The sequence below is a fragment of the Antechinus flavipes genome, chromosome 1 (genome assembly GCF_016432865.1).
Source record: "Antechinus flavipes isolate AdamAnt ecotype Samford, QLD, Australia chromosome 1, AdamAnt_v2, whole genome shotgun sequence".
In the NCBI taxonomy this organism is placed as follows: domain Eukaryota; kingdom Metazoa; phylum Chordata; class Mammalia; order Dasyuromorphia; family Dasyuridae; genus Antechinus; species Antechinus flavipes.
Window position 1 is genome coordinate 378646194 of NC_067398.1, and position 24674 is coordinate 378670867.

The following is a 24674-nucleotide window of genomic DNA, read 5'->3' on the forward strand; positions in this document are numbered from 1 at the left end:
TCTTCCCGGGTTATTTTTACCTTCTGAATCCAATTCTCCCTGTGCAACAAGAGAACTGTTCGGTTCTGCATATATTGTATCTAGGATATACTGCAACATATTTAACATATATAGGACTGCTTGCCATCTAGGGGAAGGGGTGGAGGGAGGGAGGGGAAACATCGGAACAGAAGCGAGTGCAAGGGATAGTGTTGTAAAAAAAATTACCCTGGCATGGGGTCTGTCAATAAAAGGTTATTATAAAATAAAATTAAATTAAATTAAAAAAAAAAGATGTCTTTGGGATATAGCCCAGTAGTAACACTGCTGGGATCAAAGGATATGCACAGTTTGATAACTTTTTGAGCATAGTTCCAAGCTCTTCAGAATGGCTGGATGTATTCACAATTCCACCAACAATGTACCAGTGTCCCAGTTTTCCCACATCCTCTCCAACATTCCATATTATCTTTGTCATTCTAGCCAATCTGACAGGTGGGTAGGTGGTATCAGAGTTGTCTTAATCTGCATTCCTCTGCTTAATAATGACTTGGAGCATCTTTTCATATGGTTAAAAATAGTTTCAATTTCTTTGTCTGAGAATTGTCTGTTCATATCCTTTGACCATTTATCAATTGGAGAATGGCTTGATTTCTTATAAATTAGAGTCAATTCTCTATATATTTTGGAAATGAGGCCTTTATCAGAACCTTTGACTATAAAAATGTTTTCCCAGTTTATTGCTTCCCTTCTAATCTTTCCTGAATTAGTTTTGTTTGTACAAAAACTTCAATTTGATATAATCAAAATTTTCTATTTTGTGATCAATAATGATCTCTCGTTATTCTTTGGTCATAAATTCCTTCCTCTTCCACAGGTCTGAGTGGTAAACTATCCTATGTTCTTCTAATTAATTTATATATATATATATGTGAGTTCTTATCCCAAAAGCTGGGGTCTTTGGGTTTGTCAAACGCTAGATTATTAAAGTTATTGACTATTTTGTCCTTTGAAACTAATCTATTCCACTGATCATCCCGTCGATTTCTTAGCCAATACCAAATGGTTTTAGTAACTACTGCTTTATAATATAATTATAGATCTGGTACAGCTAAACCACCTTCATTTGATTTTGTTTTTCATTAGTTCCCTTGAAATTCTTGACCTTTTGTTTTTCCATATGAACTTTATTGTTATTTTTTCTAATTCATAAGAGGTAGTTTAAAAAAAATATTTTCCCTTATGAGCAGGATGTTCTTAGAAAAATCTGGAAAAATCTTCATGAACTCAAGAAAAGTAAAATGTACTATCTACAAAGAAATAGCAGTGGTATGGGATGATCAACTATTCTTAATACAATGATCTAAGACTACTCTGAAGGATGCATGATGAAAAATGCTATGCATACCCAGAGAAAGAACTGGTTGTGTCTGAATACAAATTGAACTAAAAAAAAAAAACAAAACAATAACTTTATTTTTCTTTATTATTTGTTGTTATTTTGCAGAAGGTGGGATAGGGAGGGAAATTCTATGTTTTCTTTTGCATCATGACTTATGAAAATGTTTTGCATAGCTTCACATTTGACTTTTTAATGGGAGTGAAGAAGGGAAGAAGGAAGAGAATCTAGATTTCAAAGTTTAAAATAAATGTAAAAGATTATTTTACATATAACTGGGAGAAATAAAAAATATTTAACAAATAAAGAAAATGTGGTTTTTTTTTTTTTTCATTATTGCCTAATAAACAAATGCCTAGATAGATTCTAAATAACCTGGAACACTAATGCATTGGTGTTGTAAACTGATCCAACCATTCTGCAGAGCAATCTGGAACTATGCCAAAGTGCAACCAAACTGTTCATCACTTTTGGTTCAGCAATATCACTTCTAGGTCTATATTCCAAAGAAATTTTTTAAAAAGTGCAAGAATATTTGTAGCAATCCTTTTTGTGGTAGCAAAATACTGAATATTAAGGGCATGCTTATCATTTGGGGAATGACTGAAGAAGTTGTGGTATAGGAATGAAATGGAATACTAGAGTGCAATAAGAAATGAGCAGGTGGATTTCAGAAAAACCTGGAAAGACTTGTACAAACTGATACAAAGTGAAATGAGCAGAAACAAGAAAACATTGTACACAGTAAAAGTAACATTTTGTGATGATCAACACTCTCAGCAACACAATGACAATTACAAAGGACCTATGAGGGAAAATGTTATTCACATTCAGATAAAGAACTGATGAACAATGAATGCAGATTAAAGCAAACTTTTTTTCACTTAGTCTTTTTTTTTTTTTTTTTTTTAATCTTTTTGGTCTGTTTCTTCTTTCACAACTGTGACTAATATAGAAATATGTTTTATATGATTGCACATATATAACCTATATCAAATTGCTTACCATTTTAAGAAGTGGGGAGGGGAGAAAAGAAAAATTTGCAACTCAAACTCTTGTAAAAACGAATGCTAAAAGTTGTATTTACATGTAATTTGGAAAAAAACCTAAACATTATTTTTAAGATTCTAAAAAAAATTTCTAAAGTTAAGGTCATTACTTCATACAATATTAACCATTAAAATCTCATGAATTAAAAAAACTTTTTAAAAATGAATTCTGAATTCTGAAGTACTTACTAGTTTTGCAGTAGATCTGAGACAGTTCAACAGAATAACAATCCTGACCAAGCTGGAAAGTTGTTCATTAATGATGGACCTTGTTTTTCTGAGAGGATTGGCAATCTGCATTGGGAAATAGTGACCTTTCCTAAGAAATCTTTTAAGAGTTCTTTAAATGGTAATATGCAAAATTTTATTGATTATTGACAGCACCAAAATTTTTCCAGCTGTAAATATTTTAGTGTATTGCTAATTTAAATCATGTACTGAATTTATCCATTGCAAGATTAGACTTACATTCCAAACCTGGATTGTAAATTAAGTATTTAAGAAGCATCAGACAGCATTTCATTCAAAGCTCTGACATTTTGGAAACATTTTCATATCACTCAATGATTAAAAGAAAAATTCAGTAAACTTCAGATGTTTCATGGATGTGTGGCATCGAAGGGTTTACAAAAATTTGGTCTTTACCAAATGCTAATGGAACTGAACATTTCCAGGCTTAAAGTTTCAGGCACCATTCAGCGTCCAGTATTAGCCCCTCAGGTATTGCCTTCCCGCCACCTGCGGGGGAACTCCCGGAGTGCCACGTGCTTCCCAGTTTGGCGCTCCGCGCCGGCGCGTCCGCTCCTCCCGCCTTTCGAAAGCAGAGCCCCGCCCCTTCCGAGGGCCCCAGTGCATGCTGGGAAGAGGGTGGCCGCGACCCGCCTGCTTATGTCACTGCCGGTTGGGGCGCCATCTTGCTCCTGCTTGCGTCTGTGGTGGGGTTGGATGGGACTGTGGCGGCGGCGGCGGCGGTGGCGGTAAGGGGGCGGCGCGCTGGTGCCCGGGCCTGGCGAGCCCCTCCTCCCCGCGGGCTCCGCGGCGTGTTGGGCGCCGGACGCTGGGCGGCGGGGGCGCCGGGCTGGGGGGATGTCCGCCTTCTCGGAGGCGGCGCTGGAGAAGAAGCTGTCGGAGCTGAGCAACTCGCAGCAGAGCGTGCAGACGCTGTCGTTGTGGCTGATCCATCACCGCAAGCACTCGCGGCCCATCGTGACCGTGTGGGAGCGGGAGCTGCGCAAGGGTGAGTGCGGGCCAGCCGCGGCAGCAGGCCGCTCCCTCCTCCTCTTCCTCTTTCTTTTCCTCCCCCCGCCCCCCAATTCTTCCTCATCTCCTTATTATCTTTTCTCCTCTCTCATCCTTCTTCCTTTTGCTGTTTCCTATTCCTCTCTTCCACCTTCTTTCCCCTTTTACCCCCTTCTTTTTCCTCCCTTTCTTTTCATCTTTCCCCCTTCTCCTGTCTTCCCTTCATTCTTCCTGCTCCTTTATTCCTTTCCCCTTCTTTTTTCCCTCCCCCTCTTTTTCCTCCCTTTCTCTTCATTCTTTTCCCACCTCCTCATGTCTTCTTCATCCTTCCTGCTCCTTTTCTTCCTTTCCTTTTTTCTCCTTCCTTTTTCTTCCATCTCCTCCCCAATATCCCCTTCGCCGCCGCCTTTTTTCTCTCTTGCTCCTTGGATTCTCCTGGAGGTTCCTTGGGTCCCAAGAGAGCAGGAAAGTCTGCTCCTGACGCCTCCCGCCAGGATCCGGGAGCCGCGAAGCCCCGAGGCCCCGAGGCCCGGAGGAAGAAGTGTTTATAATCCCACGCGTGCGGCTGCCTGCTGGACCTTTCTGGGGCACGTTCTTCCTCGGGGGCTGTCCCCATTAAATACTTTTGTATAAAGCTATCCGCAGCCTGTGGTTCTGGAAACCGCTCCTTCTTCGATTCTAGGAGTTGGACTGCATAGATTCTGTGGTCCTGCAGCCTTTTCTCTCGGCTGGACAGGTCCCGCCGAGCTGGACCATAAGGTCTAAAAGAAAGCAAGGGTAGAGGTAGTCCTGGAGTGGAGGAAACTTGTGTGGGGAGTTGTCTACATTATATTTCCAAATTTAATGTCACTCCCAGCCTCTGAGAGCTGTGGAAAGATTATTAATCCAGCTGTTATTTTTACAATACTTGCCTTAAAGCCATAGGTAAAGCAGCTAGGATTCTGTGGACAGCACAAGGGTCAACTGTGCAGATAGAAATTAGCTCGATAGAATTAGTTTGTGTGTGTGAATGTGTGTGTGTGTATAAAAATATATATAAATTTAAAATTAAAAAATTTTTTTTGGAATTGAGTTGTATATTGGTCAAAGCAGAGATGGGGAACATCTGGCCTACAGGCAATGACAGGCTAAAAGCTAGGTAGAACATTTCCCACAACTTGAGTTCTATAAGTTGATAATGGTCTACGAATGTAATAAATTTCTAAAAGACCCTTGGCAGAAGAAAGGTTCCCCACCTCTGTATTAAAGCATTTAAAGTTATCTTGAGTATATGATTTCAGAATATTATTCTTTCTAGCTCTTTGGGTTAGAGCAGTATGTTACTTCCGAAGGTTAAATTACTTTCAATAATTATTTCTGATAGACATTGTCTGAAATGATGGCTGCTGAACAAAATTACTTCTTTTCCTAATTTTCGAGCTTTCAGAGAATTTAAAAGGCCATTTGGTTGTACTTCTCTCATTTTACAGCTGAGAAAACAGGCCATATAGATTAATTTTCACTTCACTTTAAATTTAGTATTTATATTTAATTAAATACGTCCTCGCCCTGCAGTGGAAATATAAAGAAGCAAAGTCCCTGCCCTTAAGGAACTTATAATCTAATAAGGGAGACAACATGCAAACAAATTTATACAAAGCAAAAGATTGACTTCCTAATGTCACACAGTTAATAAGTTGCAGTCAGGACTTGGCCCTATTGTCTGATGGTTTCCAAACCAAAAAAGTTCTCCTTTCCACTCCACTGTGGCCTCTTTAAAGTTAGAGGAGGCATCCTTTTAAAATTTGTTTTAATAGTCTGTTAAAATTTTTTTAATGAAACTATGAAATCAATGTTTATTGAGACGGAAGTTATATGATGTCGTAATTACTTGACCTAAGATGGTCACAATATACTAGGTACCATGTATGATCTAAGGGGTCCTCAAACCATGGCCCGCGGGCCAGATGCAGCAGCTGAGGACATTTATCCCCCTCACCCAGGGCTATGAAGTTTCTTTATTTAAAGGCCCACAAAGCAAAGTTTTTGTTTTTACTATAGTCCCGCCCTCCAACAGTCTGCGGGACAGTGAACTGGCCCTCTATTTAAAAAGTTTGAGGACCCCTGAAAATGAAGGAGCTCTTGTTTCAAAACATTCTGCATTTTCCTTTTATATATTTTTCTTAGTTTTGATTGAAAAATATGTGCATGCCTTTTTTTAGATTCATGTACTGTTTCATTTGTGTCCCTGACTTTATCTAATCTCACTAGACAATTTTGTTTTTATACACATTTTATTTTGTGATAATAAATTTTTTTCATACATATGATTTTATCACCTCAAAAGTTGTTTACTTTTATGTGTAAAATATAGGACCTTGTTTTTGCCCCAAAGATATGGTTGTTATTAGTAAAATTAAAATAATTTTGAGACAATATAAATGTCACATCCATGTGCTATAAAAATATGTAGCTTGTGTGGATAATTTTTCTTAAATCACTTTGAAATTACTTGTCAGCTATATTTTTCACCCCTAGCTGAAGCATATAGTACTTAATGAAAAGTCTAATACGACCAGACTTAGAAGATAATCTAATGATAGTGAGGCAAGTAGGTAGCACTGGATCTGAAGTTTAACAAGGCCTGAGTTCAAATGTGGCCTCAGACACTTAATGCTTTGTGATCCTGGGTATATATTACTTCAGTAAGTTTCCTCATCTGTTAAATGGGGGCAAGCTTCAAGCTTTTTGAAGATCCAGTGAGATATTTGTAAAATGTTTTGCATTTATTGATGATGTCATTGCTATTTGACATTTTAAAAATCTGTACATAATTTTCATTTGAACCATAACAATCATCTAGATTTCCTCAAGAGATGAAGAAATAGAGGGAGACAGGAATTAAAGTTACTTGTCTAGCTAGTATCAGACATGGTACTGAATTTTTTTCTAATACAGCAGTTATAGGTTGTCTCAGAGATTGGAGCTACATAATTTGGTGAATTGGATGAGATAAGAAAATTTGGTTTCCTCATAGTTCCTTGTGATGTGTTTCTATAATGGCCTTTATGTATTAAGCATTCACTAAAAGGGCACTAATAATGGTTGTATTTGAGCTTGTGTAATTGGGATCTGAAAGCACTAATTAATTTCAGCTCATTTTTATTGGCAACATAGTAATAGGATAACTCATTCATTTGTTTTGGTCTATTTGATTATTGTAAAAACATGATCTTAAGTGAAATACAGTTATCTTTGTGTTCATTATCCTTATTGGAGGTAGATTATGCAACCAGAAACACTCTGTCTTCCAGAGGTTTGCAACTATTCTTGTTTTGTCATTCTTGTAGCTACCTAGTATTTAGATAACAACTATAACACAAGCTAAGATTTCCTGAGAAATAAAAGTAGGAATGTTTGTTGGAGTTGATGTGTTCAAAATAACAAAATGGACTCGTTTTGAATTGCATGACTAATTTACTGTTATTTATATACTCACCCTCTTGGATTCTTCTGCCTGATTCCTTTAAATGCATTATTGGATTTATTTTTAGATACTATATAATTTTCATGAGTGTTCTGGTTAGTTTTTTAGCCTTAAAGTCACTTAATTGAACAGGTTTTCTTCCATACTACCATCCCAGTAGAGAGCATTTCTTTGACTTATCCTGTTGAGTTTTATTGTTCTCAATTATTCCAACTAATAAACTGAGAGAATTTGAAGGAATTGGTTTTACCTATAAGACAAAATAGTTTTACAACTAGGATGATTACTACAGTAGGAATAATAACTTTGTTCATTTGAGTTAAGTAACAGGAAAATTGGTGATTGTTTTGCTAAGAGGAAACAATTGGCCATTGGTCTCTAGAGGAGAAAGCTCTTTAATAAAGCTATTCTAATAGTGTTACATATATGATGTTTTGACTAAAACTTTGAGGAATAGTCACATCTGCAGCCGTAGCTTCCTGCTTACACTTTTCATCAACTGAAGATAGTAGTGAACTCATTTCTTCCTAACATTTAATACCTTGTTTTCTTGGAAGTTGGGAAGCTTTCTTGAAATTCAAGTTTCTTTACTTAAAATTTTTATGTACTATCTCATTATATCAATAGATCTATGAGCTTTGTGATGTGAGTGTTCTCCCCCCTCATCTAATAGTATTTTATTTTTTATGTATAAAGATAATTTTCAACATTGACTTTTGTTAAGATTTTCAATTTGAAATTTTTTTCTCCCTCTCTTCCTTCTCTTCACCCTAAGACAGCAAGTGATCCAATATGGATTAAATATGTATATTCATTGTAAACATATTTCCATATTAGTCATATTGTGAAAGAAAAATAAAAACAAAAGAGAAAACCAAGAGAAAGAAAAAATGAGAGCGAAAATACAGTATGCTTTTGATTTGCATTCAGTCTCCATAGTTCTTTCTCAGGTCTCTTGGAATTGTCTTGAATCACATGTATGGCTGAGAAGAGCTAATCTGTTATAGTTGATCATCATACTATTTCCAATAATATTTTATTTTTCCAATTACATGTAAAGATAGTTTTCAATATTTATTTTCAGATTTTTCTTACATTTGTTTCTTCCTTCTTCCCTTGCTTTTACCCTGCCCAAGAAAGCAGGCAATCATTTTAAATATATTTCCATATTAGTCATTTTGCAAAAGAAAAATTAAAACAAAAGTGAAAAAAAGCACGAGAGGAAAAAAAAAAGTGAAAATAGTATGTTTCTGTCTGTATTTAGTGTTTACAATTCTCTCTCTAAATGCAGGTGTTATTTTCCATTCCAAGTCTATTGGAATTATCTTGGATCACTGTATTGCTGAGAAGAGCTAAGTCTATCATAGTTGATCATTATATAATCTTGCTGTTATGGTGTACAATGTTCTGGTTCTGGTCACTCCATTCGGCATCAGTTCAAGTAAGTCTTTACAGGCTTTTCTGAAATCAGCCTGCTCATCATTTCTTGTAGAACAATTATATTCCATTACGTTCATATGCCATAAGTTAATCAGCCGTTCCTCAATTGTTTGGCATCTCCTCATTTTCTAGTTCCTTGCCAGGACAAAAAAGAGCTGCTACAAACATTTTTGCACATGTAGGTCCTTTTCCCTATTTTATGAGCTCTTTGGAATATAGCCCCAGTAGGGAGACTGGTGGATCAAAGGCTATGCAATTTGATATTCCTATGGGCATAGTTCTAAATTCCTCTCCAGAATGATTGCATCAATCGAGTATTCTTTCTGTGGGTATGGGTCACTATCCACCTTATATTTTGCAATTATTTCCCATATGTTTTCACATGTCTTAAAAATTGGATCTATCCATAGACTTTCTAAAAATTATTTTCAATTTTTCAACCTTAAGTGATAGAAATGTCCATAACCAATGTTTGGTGCCCTGAAATAATGTTTATGTTTAATGTAAATGAAGTATCTTCAGCCCTAACTTTAGAGCTGCATGTAATATAAAAATAGCTTGTTAGGTTTTTACTGAAACTTCAAAACCAACTACTTTCAAAGTTGGTAACATTTTTCTTGTAGAAGTGGAATTTTAGCTGAAACTCGAAGTCAAGAAGCAGAGGTGAAGATTAAGAGAATCTCAGGCCTGAGGGATAGTCACTGAAAATGCACAAAATCAGGAAAAAAGTGCCCTATTTCAGAAGCATAGGCACATTCAATTCAATAGATTCTTATTAAACATCTGCTTTGTATGAAGCACTGAGTTATAAAGTGAAAAAAAAATTTCTTGCTCTGAAGGAATTTATATTCTCTGGGGGATTTGACATATATATGGTAAAATATAATAACAAATTAAGAGGTAAAGAGGGATAAGAAGTTGGTACTCTTGGAATATTTGAGAAAGCTATAGGAATATCTGTGAAAGGATTTACAGAAGTTAGATATGTTTTATATGTAGTGTTGTTTGGTGAAGGTGACTAGCAGGAAAGACTGCAATGTATATTTCAGTACAGAAATTAGGTGAAACAGGGCAATGGATGATACTGTATCAATAGTGTGTACTTCAAACATCCAGGGAAGCAGTAGTTGGAGGTCTTTCCTGATGGTTCCTTGCCTCTCTCCTTCCTCCTTCCCTCCCTTCTTCCCTTCCGTTTTATTTTTCCAAATACATGCAATGATAATTTCAACATTTCAACATTCACCCCTGTAAAATCTTTGTTCCAAATTTTTCTCCTTCCCTTTTCCCCTCTCCCTTGTTTTTGCCCTTCCTTAGACAATAAACATTCCCTTATAGATTAAATCTGGTATAGGTTCTTCTATACATATTTCCATATTTGGAAGTTGTGTGTGTTAAAGGTTGAATGGAGGAAGAAAAATCCATCCTCTTATTTAGTTGTCAGCTGTTAACCTCATTTCATTCAATAAACTCCAATGACTACTTATTACCTGTATATATATATATACAAAATATAAAATCTTCTTTAATAACCTGGCCTGCTTCTCCCTTTCCAGTTTTCTTATTCCTGTCCCTATAATATCCAATCCAGTGTTACTTTGTGTCTCTATTCCTTGGGGAAGGTGAGGAGGGGGAAACAAACCACTTCTTTTCTGACTTTGTACACTTTCAGTGACAGTTCCCCATGCCTGGGATTTTCTTGATCCTCACCTCAGTTTCTTGACTTCCTTCAAGTTTCAGTTAAAATTCCACTTCTGCAAGTTTTTCTTGATTCCCCATAATGCTAGTTAGTGCCTTTTTCTTGAGAGTACTTCCAGTTTATCCTGTATACATGTTTTTTGTACATAATTGTTTTCATGTTGTCTTTTCTATTAGACTCTGAACTTCTTCAAAGCAGGAGCTGTTTTTTGCGTCATTTGGTGCTTGGCACAATGATTTGGCACTATAATTTCTTAATAAACCCTTGTTAATTTGATTTGTAAGTGCATCTTATTGGTTCAATTTTTTAAACCTTTTCAAAAAAAATAGCTTTTTTATTTTTCAAAATACATGAAAAAATAGTTTTCAACGTTTACCCCTGCAATACCTTATTTTTCTCCCTCTCTTCTCCCCTTCCCTAGACAGCAAGTAATCCAATATAGGTTAAACAAGTACAATTCCTTCCAATCATATTTACACATTTTAGATTAAGTTTTTTGATCCTGTGTTTTGTGAAAACAAAATAATTAAAAAATTATTTTGATATATGTATATTCCACTGAAAGATCTTGCTATATAACAGCATCATTCATAATAGGTAAGCCATGACTTTTTTTTTTTTAAGTGTTTTTTTAAATTACACAGTATAGGCTTTTAAATCTAATATTTTGGTTTAGATGGTAATTAAATAGAATTGATTTAACATTGAATTAACAAATTTTCTATAACTCTTTAGGAATCATGAATTGCCCTTTTTAAAATATTTTGATGTCTTGAATTCTTTTTTGTAACAAAAAATTGTCTTATTAATGATTTTATTAATTTAAAATAAAAGATGAAGACTAATATGCTAATAGAAATCAATCCCTTGTAAATTGCTTTTTTTTTTTTGTTGTTAGATTACTCAAATTAGTTTCTTTGAAAGTCTGGAAAGTTGCTTTTTCCTTTCCTAACTCAAAAGACTCTAGTGGATTCCTATTACATCAAAATAATAAGATGCAAATTTTTTTTTTTTTTTTTAATTTAAAATCCTTCACTGTCTTGCTCTGTGTTTTTTCCAGTTTTATTGCATATACATTATTCCCCTTGGGTACTTTACCTCCAGCCAAACTGGCCTTCTTGCTTATTTGTGCCACTCTGTTTCACTTTTATGCTTTTTCATCAGGCGCATTCTGTGCTTAGAATACATTCTGCTTACATCTTGTTAATAGACTTTACTTTCTTCAAAGCTGATCTCAAGTGCTGTTTCTGCTTCCTGAATGATGCATGATGTCTTTAAAGATTATTGTAGCTGATTGTCTTCTCTCCTCACTCTCATCTCTATATTTAAAGAAAAATAACCTTGTGTTTGCTTTAAATATTTTTACTTTTTTTGTATATATAATCCCAGAAGAATGAAGTCTTTGAGGTCAGGATTGGATCTTTGCAGGTTACTCCCATCAACAGTGGGTATCCTCTTAAGACTCTGTGTTGGACTCCCCCTTCCCCTTTCCTCCCAAATTTGTATTGTTTCACATGGTGACTTCATCAGCTCTTCTAGGTAAAATTATTGTCTCTGCTAACCTTCATTAGAATTTCCAACTGCCTGTTGTACATCTTGAATTCATTATCATGATCTTCAACTCATCATGTCTAAACTTAAACTTTCCATTCCTCCAACCTTCCCTCTTCCTAAACTTCTCTGTTACTACTGAGGACACTTATTCTCATAATCACATAATCTTGTGTCTTCTTTTCTTTCTTCTGCCTGCTTTTTCTTCCCCCTCCCGCCTCCCCCCCCCCCCCCCCCCCCCCGCCCCGTATCCTTGCCACATTTCTTTATCCCTTTCCTTGCATCCATTTCCCCCTTCTCCTTTCATTCCTCTTCTCCCTCCGATCCACTATGTTGCTAATGCTTGTTGATTTTACCTTTGGAACATCTCTCCAGTATGCCTCCTTCTCTCTTCCAGGCACAGTCACTACTCTAGCCCAAGCCTTTATCACCTTACAGTTGATAATTGTAATAGCCTTCTGTTTAGTTTGCTTGCAGTAAGATTCCTTAATACAATCCATCCTCCACTCAACTTTTAAAGTGACCTTCCTGAAATATGTATCGGACCATGTGTCCTCCATGCTTGATAATGCTATGTAGTTATTAATAAACTCTAGTGTCTCTCTTTCACCCTTTGGAACAAATATAAAATCTAATGTTTCATGTTTGATCCATTGATACTGTCTTCTTTATTTTCTTCTGACAAGACAATCCAAACCATGACTTGAGGAATTTTTGTTGGCTTTCCCCATACGTGGAATACTGCTTCCTAGCTTTTATGGCTTTCTTTAAGTCCTTAATCCTTTTTAATTCTAGTGTCTTTAGTCTTTAGTGATTATTTTCCATTTATCTTGTATGTAGTCTGTATTTACTTGCATATATTTTCCCCCTTTAGATTGTAAGCTCCTCAACAGCAGGTACTTTTGCTTGTTTTTTTAATCTTTTTTTTTTCTTTTTTGTGTGTGTGTGTACCTAGTGCTTATTACAGTGCTGGACACATTAAGTATTTAATCAAGCTATCACACTACAGGTTTCTTCCTTTTATACTTAGAAAAATTATCTTTTTTAGGAAAAAGAAAATGCCTCTGTCTCTGTGCTCATTGCCTCCGTTTCATCCCATCTTACTTTCCAAGCCCCTCGTAGTCTGTATTCTGACCTCATAATTTAACTAAAACTGCTCTCTTCAAAGTTAAACTGTTAATTTTTTTTAATTCTCAAAATCGGTGGGTGTCTTGATCTCTGCAGCATTTGACACTTTGATTGCGACACATCTTGGTTTTTGTACTTATGTAACCCCTTCATTCTTCTATCTCATTGAATCATTATTCACGTCCTGGTGCCTATCTCAGATAGTTTTTCTGTGATTTCATTGGCTCTTACTGTTCCAGTTAACACGAACCTGGAAGGGAACTTCTGTAGTAACTAATATAACTCTTATTTTTAATAGGTAAGCAAACCGGGATATAGGGAAGTTAAGGACTTGCACAAAATCATACAGATACATTGAAACGGATTAGAATTTACATAACAAGCATATTAAAAGCATTTATTTCGTTTTTTGTGTCCAGCACTGAGTAAATATTGGGTGATACAAATACAAGCAAAAAAGAAAGACTATCCTTCCCTTAAAGAACTTTTACATTTAATGGGTATGGGTACATGCGTACTTGTATGTGACATAAACAAAAAGGAGCTCAAGACCATTGGGAGTTGGGGAGAATTTGAAGTCCAGAAAGTCTTGGTGGGGTAATAAAGATTGGCTGGCTTGGGCCTTTCTACCACTGTTTAAAACAGATCTTGACTCAGTTTTCTCTACTAAGCCTTTATTTAATACAAAATAAAAAAGTGAATGGAACCAACTGATTGTAATTTAAGCTTTTGCCCAATTGTTTTAGTCATTCAGTTCAATGAACATTTATTAAATGCCTGTTATGCGCTGGGCACATAAAGACTTGAATGCAAATCCCTTCCGTCCAGAACACACACTCTGTTTGAAAGACACAATATAGAAATGTGTGTGTGTGTGTGTGTGTGTATGTGTATGTGTGTGTGTATACATATACATCTGTACTGCTTATGATAATTTATGGAGAGAAAGCCACCTGAGGAGATCTTAAAAGACTTCACCATGGAGGTATGGCTTCCGAGCTAGTTATATAAATATATAAGTGAAGTTAAGTATATATTTGAGAGGTCCATTTAAAGATATTTTCCTGGTTCTGCTCATTCTAGTTGAAAACAGTTCATGTAAGTCTTTATATCTGACTGCTCATATGTTTTAGAATAATAGTATAAAATGCCATTTCCTGAAAATGTTTTCAGTGATCAAATAACTAAAATGGTATTAAGTATATCTTTAAAAATATTTCATCAACAATATGAACTGCCAACTATGTTACTGAGATTAATAGTGTTAGTTGTGAGGGTCAAAAGAATTTTTGTTTGGAATACATTTTGATACTTATAGTTGACTCTAGGGTTTAACCTTCTGAGAACTCAAAATATTTGAATAATGAAACCACATATAAAAGCATGACATATAAATAGAAGTTCCTTGACTTTCCTGTATTTGATACTTTGCTAGAAGCGAACAAGTCATTCCATAGATTGAAGACAACTGGTTTTTCTGTTTGTTGTTTGATACCTAAGTTAGAAGCAGGATCAGAGTAATTGTTTTTTTCAAATGCCTACTTGTAACTCTTGCAATAAACAAACTCATTTCAGTAAACAATACATTTTTAGAAACAGGAATTGGGAAGCCAAGATTTTCATAAGAGATACCTACAAAGTACACAAATATTTCTGTCAACTTTTATGTAGTTTTATATTTGCAAATTAAGCAGCATATTTAGTGATTTGATAGAGTGAATTCTCTCAGTCATCTAAAATTGAAAACAAGAAAAATGTTAGATAATATGTGTTTTCCTAAGTATAAATTTCACATTTGGACCTTCTGCTTTAAAAAGATGTGTCCTTGGCCTCCTATCTTTCCATTCTTCTATCCTACTACTTTGTACACTTGATAGTTCAGTGACACTGATCTTCTTGCTGTTTCTTCAAAATGGTACTCAAGTCTCCTGATGTCATATATTCTCACATATCTAGAATTCTCTACCTTCCTTAAAGGCTCAGTTAAAATGAAGCCTTCATTATATAAGAAGCTGGGGGGGTACCCTTTAATGCTAGTGCCTTTCCTCTGAGATTATCCCCAACTTATCCTGTATGTCTTTTTTGTAATTAGTTGTTTAATGTCTCCTCCATTAGATTATATGGGTTTTGAGGGGCTATTTTTGCCCTTCTTTTTATCTCTTGTGCTTAACACTATAACTGACATGTAGTAAACAATAAATTCACATGACTTTCTCAGTGAATAGGAATTAGAATGAAAAAAAAAATGGTATCATCAGCCTGTAATTGTTTAGCAGGATGTGTTGCACAATTTTATAAACAGTTACTGGATACATTGTTGATATACACACATGAAAGCATATTTAAATCATATTTTAAATTTTAAATTTTTTTTAGGTTATACATGTGTTTTCTTTCTTTTTTTTTTTTTTTTTTTTACATATTTCTCTATGAGTCATGATGAGAGAGAAAAATCAGAATTAAAGGGAAAAACCTGGAGGGGAGAAAAAAACAGAAGAAAGAAAAAGTATGTGTTAAGAAAATAGTATGCGTTATGCACAAACAAAAAATAGTTTGTTTATTGCAAGAGTTACAAGAAAGCATTTGAAAAAAACAATTACTCTGATCCTGCTTCTAACTTAGGTATCAAACAACAAACAGAAAAACCAGTTGTCTTCAATCTATGGAATGACTTGTTTGCTTCTAGCAAAGTATCAAATATAGGAAAGTCAAGGAACTTCTATTTATATGTCATGCTTTTATATGTGGTTTCATTATTCAAATATTTTGAGTTCTCAGAAGGTTAAACCCTCTTAGAGTCAACTATAAGTATCAAAATGTATTCCAAACAAAAAATCTTTTGACCCTCACAACTAACACTATTAACACCATAGTTCTAGCTAAATGCAGATGGTATTTTTATCCAAAGTTTATTGGGATTGCCTTAGATCACCAAATTGTTCAAAAGAACCAGGTTTTATCATTGTTGATCATCACACAATCTTATTGCTGTGTAGTGTTTTCCTGGTTGTGCTTGCTTCATTCAGCATTAGTTCATGTAAATCTTATCAGGCTTTTCTAAAATCAGCTGTTCATTATTTTTTACAGAACAATAATATTCCATTAATTTCATACACCATAACTTTTTCAGTCATTCCCCAATTGACGGGCATATACTCATTTTCCAATTTTTTGCCACCACAAAAAGGATTGCTATAAATATTTCTTGTACATGTAGGGCCTTTTCCCCCTTATTATGATGTTTTTATGATATAAACCTATTAATGACATTGATGGATCATCAGGTATACACAGTTTTACAGCTCTTTGAGCATAGTGTCAAATTGCTTTCTAGAATGGTTTCACAACCAGTGCATTAGTATCCTAGTTTTCCCACATCCCCTTCAACATTTATCATTATCTTTTCCTGACATCTTAGACAATCTGATTGGAGTGAAGTGGTACCTCAGAATTGTTAAATCACATTTTTAGTAAAATTTAAAGCATTAACAAATATTTTCCTCCAAAGCCCTTTTCTAGACATATGGGAAAAGGTATTTTGGAAATGTAGATGAATGAAGGTAAGGGATAAGGAAAACTTTTTTTTTTTTTTAGGAAAATGGATTAAATATGATCTACATGATTTATCTAACCTTTTAACGAAGATTGACTTCTCTTCTTGACTTCAATGCTTCCCTTGTCCTGAAGCAATTGTTTTTAGAACTTAGCCAAAGATATATTCTCTATTCTCTTAAAAGGGAGGCACCCTCACAGACTGGGAAAGACTCTCCATGTTGCTTTTTGATCCCTTAAGAGCAGTGAATTAGGAGAGACTGGATTGGGATTTGTACAGTTTTAGGATGTTAAGGGATTGTGTTATTATATAATTTAATTTTTTTCAGATATCCCTAAAAAATTACCTGAAATCATCTTGAGACAGAGTTATGTAGGAGAACATGGAAAACTGCTAGTTTGAGCTTCTCTCTCCATGATAGAAATCTTTGCATCCTATATTAATGTTAAATCAAATACAGTTATTTTGAACAAACGACCCTAAAATACAATACAGTAGTAGAGGTGTTTTACTTGGAAACCTATGATTTCCAAGTCAGTCCATAAATATCTGCTTAATCCATAACATAATGTAGTTGTTAGATTAATTGAATTGATTTCTGGGGTCTCTTTCGTCTCTACAACTATAACCGTACTATTTTACCACTATTGTGTTTTGAGTTGTGGTAACAAAAGGCCAGAATAGTTGTATATGTAGTAATTGGGAAATAGCTAAACAAACTATTTTATATAAATTTAATGTAACTCATTTAAGAAATATGACCAAGGTCCATTCCAGTTCTAAATTTATTATCTTATAAATGACAAATACAAACAGTTTAAGTAAACATGGGAAGATTAAAGAAGTAATGCAGAGTAAAAGAAAGGTACCCAGAAGAGTAATATAATGCAATAATATAAAGGAGGACAACATTGAGGCCACAGAACTTGGGTTGATAGTAGTATTCAAATGTTAAGTTTACGCATGCATCTATCCTTTCTGTCATGGTAAACTTAACAAGGACAAGTGGTATTTGCAGCTAATATTCAGTAACATCTTGCTTCTGGCAGGATGTCTAAGGGACCAAAACATCATTTATTACATAGAATAATATAGAGACATAAATGGAAACATAGCATCTTAACATACCTTTCTTCCCCCTTCCACCCATCCCACCCCGATTCTTGAATAGAAAACTATTAGTACTAATTTTTTTTTTTTTAATGGGGGAACATTTATTTTGAAACATGTCAGTATTCAAACAGTCAATTTTTCCCTCTTCTTGCTCTCTCATCCCATTTCTTCAAGACTAAATATGTCTTCCACTGATGCATTGTTGGTGGAGTTGTGAACGAATCCAACCATTCTGGAGAGCAATCTGGAATTATGCCCAAAAAGTTATCAAAATGTGCATACCCTTTGATCCAGCAGTGTTTCTATTGGGCTTATACCCCAAAGAGATACTAAAAAAGGGAAAGGGACCTGTATGTGCCAAAATGTTTGTAGCAGCCCTGTTTGTAGTGGCTAGAAACTGGAAAATGAATGGATGCCCATCAATTGGAGAATGGCTGGGTAAATTGTGGTATATGAATGTTATGGAATATTATTGCTCTGTAAGGAATGTCCAGCAGGATGAATACAGAGAGGCTTGGAGAGACCTACATGGACTGATGCTAAGTGAGATGAGCAGAACCAGGAGATCATTATACACTTTGACAACGATATTGTATGAGGATGTATTCTGATGGAAGTGGATTTCTATGACAAAGAGACCTAACTGAGTTTCAATGGATAAATGGACAGAAACAGCTACATCCAAAGAAGGAACACTGGGAAACGAATGTGAACTATTTGCATTTTTGATTTTCTTCCCGAGTTATTTTTACCTTCTGAATCCAATTCTCCCTGTGCAACAGGAGAACTGTTCGGTTCTGCAAATATGTATTGTATCTAGGATATACTGCACCATATGTAACATATATAGGACTACTTGCCATCTTGGGTGGGGGTGGAGGGAGGGAGGGGAAAAAATGAAACATAAGCGAGTGCAAGAGATAATGTTGTAAAAAATTACTCTGGCATGGATTCTGTCAATACAAAGTTATTATTAAATAAAATAAAATTAAAATAAAAAAAAAGACTAAATATGTCTTCTTAGAATTTTAGTAGTCTGAATATATTTGCATTTTGAATTTTCATTTTTTTCAAAGTATCAAGCCAAAAATATTCTATACACACACACACACGCCGATGTCTCAATTTTACAGTTTTGTTAATCTGACCCTTTAGCACTATGTTTAATGCCATAAATTGAATACTTATTGAGAAAGATAAATACATTGGTTCTGTGGAAATTTTATTTCCATCTATTTGATTGTTTTAGACAAGGTTTTGTAAGATGATGCAATATTGTCACTTCATGTTTTTATTGTGTTTGTATTTGAATGATTAAAGTGATAAATCCATGAGTTAGTGATTGAGAAAACTTAAGCAATCATTTTAGATATTAAAAGGAATGGGCTTCCTTTCTATCTCTCTTGACATTAAACTTGATAATTGTCTATATAATACTAATCCTGGTCTTTTATTTTTAACATTCTGTGTTTAATTTTCTCCTCTTTTTCTAGGAAGAAGACATTTTCCCTGCTTTTTACATCACAAATAACTTCTACAGCAACATCAAGTGACAGCATTAGTTTGGGAGGGGAGAAAATGTTCAGACTTTTACCAGTAGCAAACTACTGTGGCTGTGAGGGTAGAAACTAATTTAGCAGGGAAAAGCAAGCCAAACTTTCAACAAGAACATGTAAAAAATAATATGCTTTGATTTTTTTTTTTCAGCGCAGTTTTGCAGAAGCTATTTCTTCAGTTAATATATAGGCTTTTGAAGTATAGAAGCAAAAAAACAAAAACCAAAAAAAACAACTAGAGAGGACTTAGAGAGAAGGTAGTTTGATTGTCAGAAGTGATTCTTGAGCATATTTTCCTCCAATTAACTATGTTGGAGGAGTATTGTTCTTTTTTCCTAGGTGTCCTTTGTATGCAGCCAAATGTTCAATTTTAATTTCTCTCTTCCTTCAGTATCAATCTACAGGATAATTTGCTACTATTGTAGGATGCAGCATCTGTGCCATAATAGATATTTATGACTGAAGATGTAATTAGGCAAATATTGTACAAACTATCAAAATAATAAATTGAAAGTAGAATTTATTTTATTTCATTTTTATCATGCATCTCATTGGATATATTGGAGCATCATTTCTTATCTTTTTTCGTTGAGAAATAGTTATATGAACTTGAAAACTAGAGACCACCCAGCAGATTAGCTCATCATTTGTAGTGGTTATTTTTCCTTCCCAAATTATTTAATTGCATTTAGTAAAATTTAAACTAATCATCTGGATTTTTTTAGGCTTAAGTTTAATCTAACAGTTTGACTTTATTCTTAGTTGTTGAACCTTTAAGTCCTCTTGGTATCTATATTCATTCAAATCTCAAATATGGAGCAACACTTGTAGTTGTAATTTTTAATGTAATAGATTTTGGAATTCAAAGTCCTTACGTGATTAACAAGAAATAATGAATTGTCATTCCCCAGGACTTGGGGGAGCAAAGATTATTGTATGCCAGTGACATTTTAAATGTAAACATGGATTTAAAACAATGAATGTTTCTAATTACATTGTTTCTTAATATGAATTTATATTTATTAGCAATTGTATTCTGTCTTCAGTATGTTTGGTTGCCAGAATCTTAATTGGGATTTTTCTTCATACTCTTTAAATAAAATATGGTCTATTTCATTGTATAATCACTTTCAAAATTGTATGGGAACTATTAAGTATTTTAAAATAATATGATAGCCAGGGGGACTGGGGACTGTGTGAGAAGACCAAACAAGAACTGACTGGAGTCCAAAGAGAAAATCACTACTCTCCAAGTAGCCTTGAGATAATTTCTCTTTCATCAGAAACTATTTGAAATTAGGTAATTTTTCAGTGGAGAATGTTGTAAAGGTTGCTTTCCAACAAGAACTCTATACATTTGTTCTCAGGAAAGAGTAAAGAGTACCATAATTACACACCAGATTTTATGGGAATGGGAATAGCATTCTTTTTAGCTTCTCTTATATTACCTTTCACTCCAGTGACTTCTTCGGTAGAGGATTGAGGATGGCTTTGATAGAAATAAAATTTTTTCAGCATTCTATAATTAGCTATTCAGGGCATCTCATTAAATCGTATGTCATTTCTCTTGGTCAAATAAATCAGAGAAACTGATTCTTTGTTAACTGAAATATCTGATTAATGAGCCAATTTATGTAATCAAAATTATATATCCTTGTCCAGTTGTGAACCGTCCCCATATCCAAAGATACAGAAGACATTTTGTTGCTCTTTTAATTTTTAAAACAATTTTTGCATGAATATTTATTAGTGAAATTTGTCTAATTTTCTTTCTATTTTTATTCTTCTTAGTTTAGCTATCAGTATCCTGTTTCACAAAAAGTTTAATAGAATTAATTCCATTAATTTAATCAATTAACTAACTTGATCAGTTAATTTAGTTAGTTTAATCATTTAGAATTAGGTGAGCTTTAAATGTTTATTAGAATTCACTTGTAAATCCATCTGGTTCTGATGCTTTTTTCTTAGGAAGTTCATTTGTGGCCTGTTCAGTTGTTGTTATTATTATTATTTGTTTTGCTGAGGCAATTGGGGTTAAGTGATTTGTCCAGGGTCACACAGCTAGGAAGTATTAAATACAGAGACCAGATTTGAACTCAGTTCCTCCTTACTTTGAGGTTGATGCTCTATCCACCGTGCCACCTCGCTGCCCCCAATTATTTTTTCCAAAATAGGTTTATTTAGATATTCTTTTCTTTTCTTCTGGGCAATTTATTTCTGTAAATTATCCTTTCTTTTCAACTAAATTGTTAAATTTATTGTCAAAAATTGGGCAAAATAACTTCAAATAATTGATTTAATTTCATCTTCATTAGTAGTGTATTCATCCTTGATTGTGCTAGAGAAAAGACTTGTTCCAAATGTGTAAAAGTAGAGAGAGTAGTCTCTGAATATTTCTTGTTTCTGAAATAGGAAATACAAACAGTAGGCATATAATCCTGCTGGCCTCCCTGGCATAGGCAAATTACCTAGAATGTATAATTTCAAGATTATAAATACTGTACTAATGAAAAATTGGAAAAACAGCTTACATAATAATAGTTAAACTGAATAATGAATAGATGGGAATGGGTAAACAGTTTGAATTATGTTCAGAATTATAAATATTTTAGCAAATGCATTTATTTCTATGATTTGATTTGGAATTTTATTGGTCCTTCTCAGGTTACAGATGCTTCATTTTTTTGACCTTGCTCTTATATTATGATCAACAATTATATCTGTTTTTGTAGGAGGGAAGAAAGCTGTATCTAGAATGATAGATTGGAATGATATATATCACTTTAATTGTTTTATTAGTTGACTTCATTTCCCCTCTGGAAAAATACCATTATGTGTCTGCTCTGAAAAAAATGTTTGTGGGATTTTTAACAATCCTGTCTGTGACAGATTGAGCAGCTTTGCAATGTTTTTCTTAACTTTTTATGACTATGCTTGTGATTTTTTTCTAATTTGAAGACTATGTACCCTAAACCTAAGCTAATTGTAGATAACTTCCAAATTACGATAAATTCAGAAACACCTTCTTTCCAAAAAATATTTATTCAGATTTAAAATCTTTTGGCATCTTCTTCCCATCCTCCTTGTTCTTCCCTCCCTCACTTTACAAATGGTATCTAGTGAATTAAAAACACTATTTTTAGTAAATGCTAGTTACTTTATGCTTATAGGAATACTCAGAATTATAATGAAAGTATTTTAATTTGAATCTGGGGGAAGAGATAATATGTTAACAATATATACTTAAATAAATATTGATTCTGGCTTTGGAATTCTATTACCACCCTGTTTTTAGCAAGTGAAGGGTAGTTATTTTTTGTGGCATTATTTAAAACAATTATTTATAGTCGCTAATTTTAGAAATTTTGTTTTAAGACACTGTCATCCATTTTAATACTGTGCACACTGGAGTGTATAAAGTCTGTAGGAGTAAATAAGAGACAGAAAAGTCTTTTACTGAATGGAAATTTGTTTTGGCATTCATTATAATGCATGTTTATCACTGCCAAATAAAAAATTAGGAAGACATTTTAGTTTTTATCTGAAACTGAGTTCAGGGATCTGGAACTTTGTGAGATATGGTTTGTATGTGATAGTATGACAGTGAGAAAAGGTGTGAGTGTATTTTATTTGGAAGAGTTTTTGGAAGAGTGATAAAAAGGGAGTATTTCGAACTTTAAGTATTAAGTGAGAAAAGTGAGAATAAAAGGATTAACATAGTGTATCAAATATAACCTACTTTGCCTGTATTTAAAACAACCTGTATTCCTTTCTTACTCACCCTTTTTTAAAAAACACATTCACTTCCATTAAATATTCTTGATATAGTTGTTCTTCATAATGCAATTCATATCTCATGTTTGCCTTTTCACCTTCTTAGAGGATTCCTTTAAGACTCATTTCACATATATCCTACTACATGTGGCTTTTCCTGAGTACCTCTATGTAGTGTCTCCCTCCCAAAATGACTTCTGCTATATTCCAAATGTCAGTATATGTATACATCTCCCGTGAGAATGCAAACTCCTTGAGAGGATAAACTATTCCATTATGGTTACTTAACAGAATATGTTCAGATGCCTTATAAAGCTTATTGATTGATTATAGTAATAGGTGATTTAAATATTACTGAGACCTTTTAATAGGTCACTTGCAAAGTGCTTTGTAGTGTAGTAGCTATCTTAATTGTATTAAGGGCTGGATTTATCAAGACAGCATGGGTTCTATTCCTGTTTCTGTCATTTGTGGCTATGTGTCTAGAGATTTGATGGAATGATATACACAATAGTTCCATATCTGATGTTTTTCAAAAGAAAAAGTAGATAAAAGGGGAAAGGTTAGGAAAGTATGGTAGAGAATAATATTAACATTAATTATTTAATAATATCAATTAATAATGACTAGCATTTATATGCAAAAGCATTTTTAAAATTTGGTCTTACTTGATCCTAATAGTGCTGTGAGGTAGGTGCTCCTAACAGTTAAGTGCTGTTACCTTCATTTTAAAGGTGAAAATAATTGACTTGCCATAGTGATAATTCCATCCTTAAAAAAGATAGAAGAAATAAGGGGAAATGCTACTTTAGATCTGATTTTCACTAATAGAGAATTAAGGAGCTGGTTGTTGAGTGGAAATCATGGAAACTTTGGTGTGATGTGATCATCCCATTCTCGAGTTTTAGATAGAGTAGTGAAAATCTGAATGTAGTCTGACACACATTCCAGATTTTGGGAAAGTAGAGTTCAGAGGAATCAGGAAAAATAGGATCTCATGGAACAAATTATTTTTAAAGAAATCTGTCAAGATTGTTAGGGGAAATAAATGCTCAGGAACAAAATTCTTAAGACTCCCTAGGAGACAGGTCTTATGAGGAGGAAAAAAATGTGAGACTTTTGAAGGGACTGATATAGACACAAAAGTGAACTTGGCAATTAACTTAGCTTTTCAAAAGAAATAGAAAATAGAAGATGGGATCAAATTTAGGTAGTGGAGAATAGAAACAGAGACCTTAAACTGGAAGGATGTAAAGTTCAAGCCCCTCATTACACAGAATAAATTGAAGCCCAAAGAGGTTGAGTGACTTGCCCAGCAAAGATTTTAATTGAATCCAGTCAATAAGCATTTTTAAAGTATCTACACTGTGCTCATAGACAACAGAAATTTGAGAAAGGTAAAAAATAAAGACTACTCTTAAAGAGTTTACATATTACTTGGGAAGACACATGAAAATATACAATGAAAAAGGAAGACGGTCTCAAAGGAAGAAAGTCACTAGCAGGGCATTTGAATGATGGAAGCAGTATGTATGGAGAATGAGGGGTGGGAATTGGGAACTATGAATCAGAAAAGATCTCTTGTAGAAAGGAGTCTTTAAAGGAAGTCAGGGAAGTTCAAGAGTTAGAAAAGTGGAGAGCAAACATTTCTAGGCAAAGGGAGTAGTTAGTCATTGCAAATGTATAAAATTGAGTAGAGCATTTTGTTTGAGTAATTTGAAGGTCAGTGTG

The 24674-nt window shown here is 34.1% G+C and overlaps 1 protein-coding gene across 5 annotated transcripts in view; it reads left to right on the forward strand.

Annotated features, from left to right (window-relative positions):
- The first annotated feature begins 3305 nt into the window (after positions 1–3305).
- The window catches only part of RPRD1A (regulation of nuclear pre-mRNA domain containing 1A), a 107947-nt gene continuing 86578 nt past the window's right edge, over positions 3306–24674 (forward strand). For 2 of the 5 annotated variants that reach the window (XR_007949257.1, XM_051969760.1), the window contains exon 1: positions 3310–3664. Coding sequence is in view for 4 of the 5 variants with exons in the window: in XM_051969760.1 (XP_051825720.1) it covers positions 3514–3664 (151 nt within the window). In the remaining variant the exon portion in view is untranslated. Of the gene's footprint in view, positions 3665–24674 lie in introns of all 5 variants that reach the window. The other 3 variants (XM_051969762.1, XM_051969763.1, XM_051969764.1) reach the window with 3 other exon arrangements.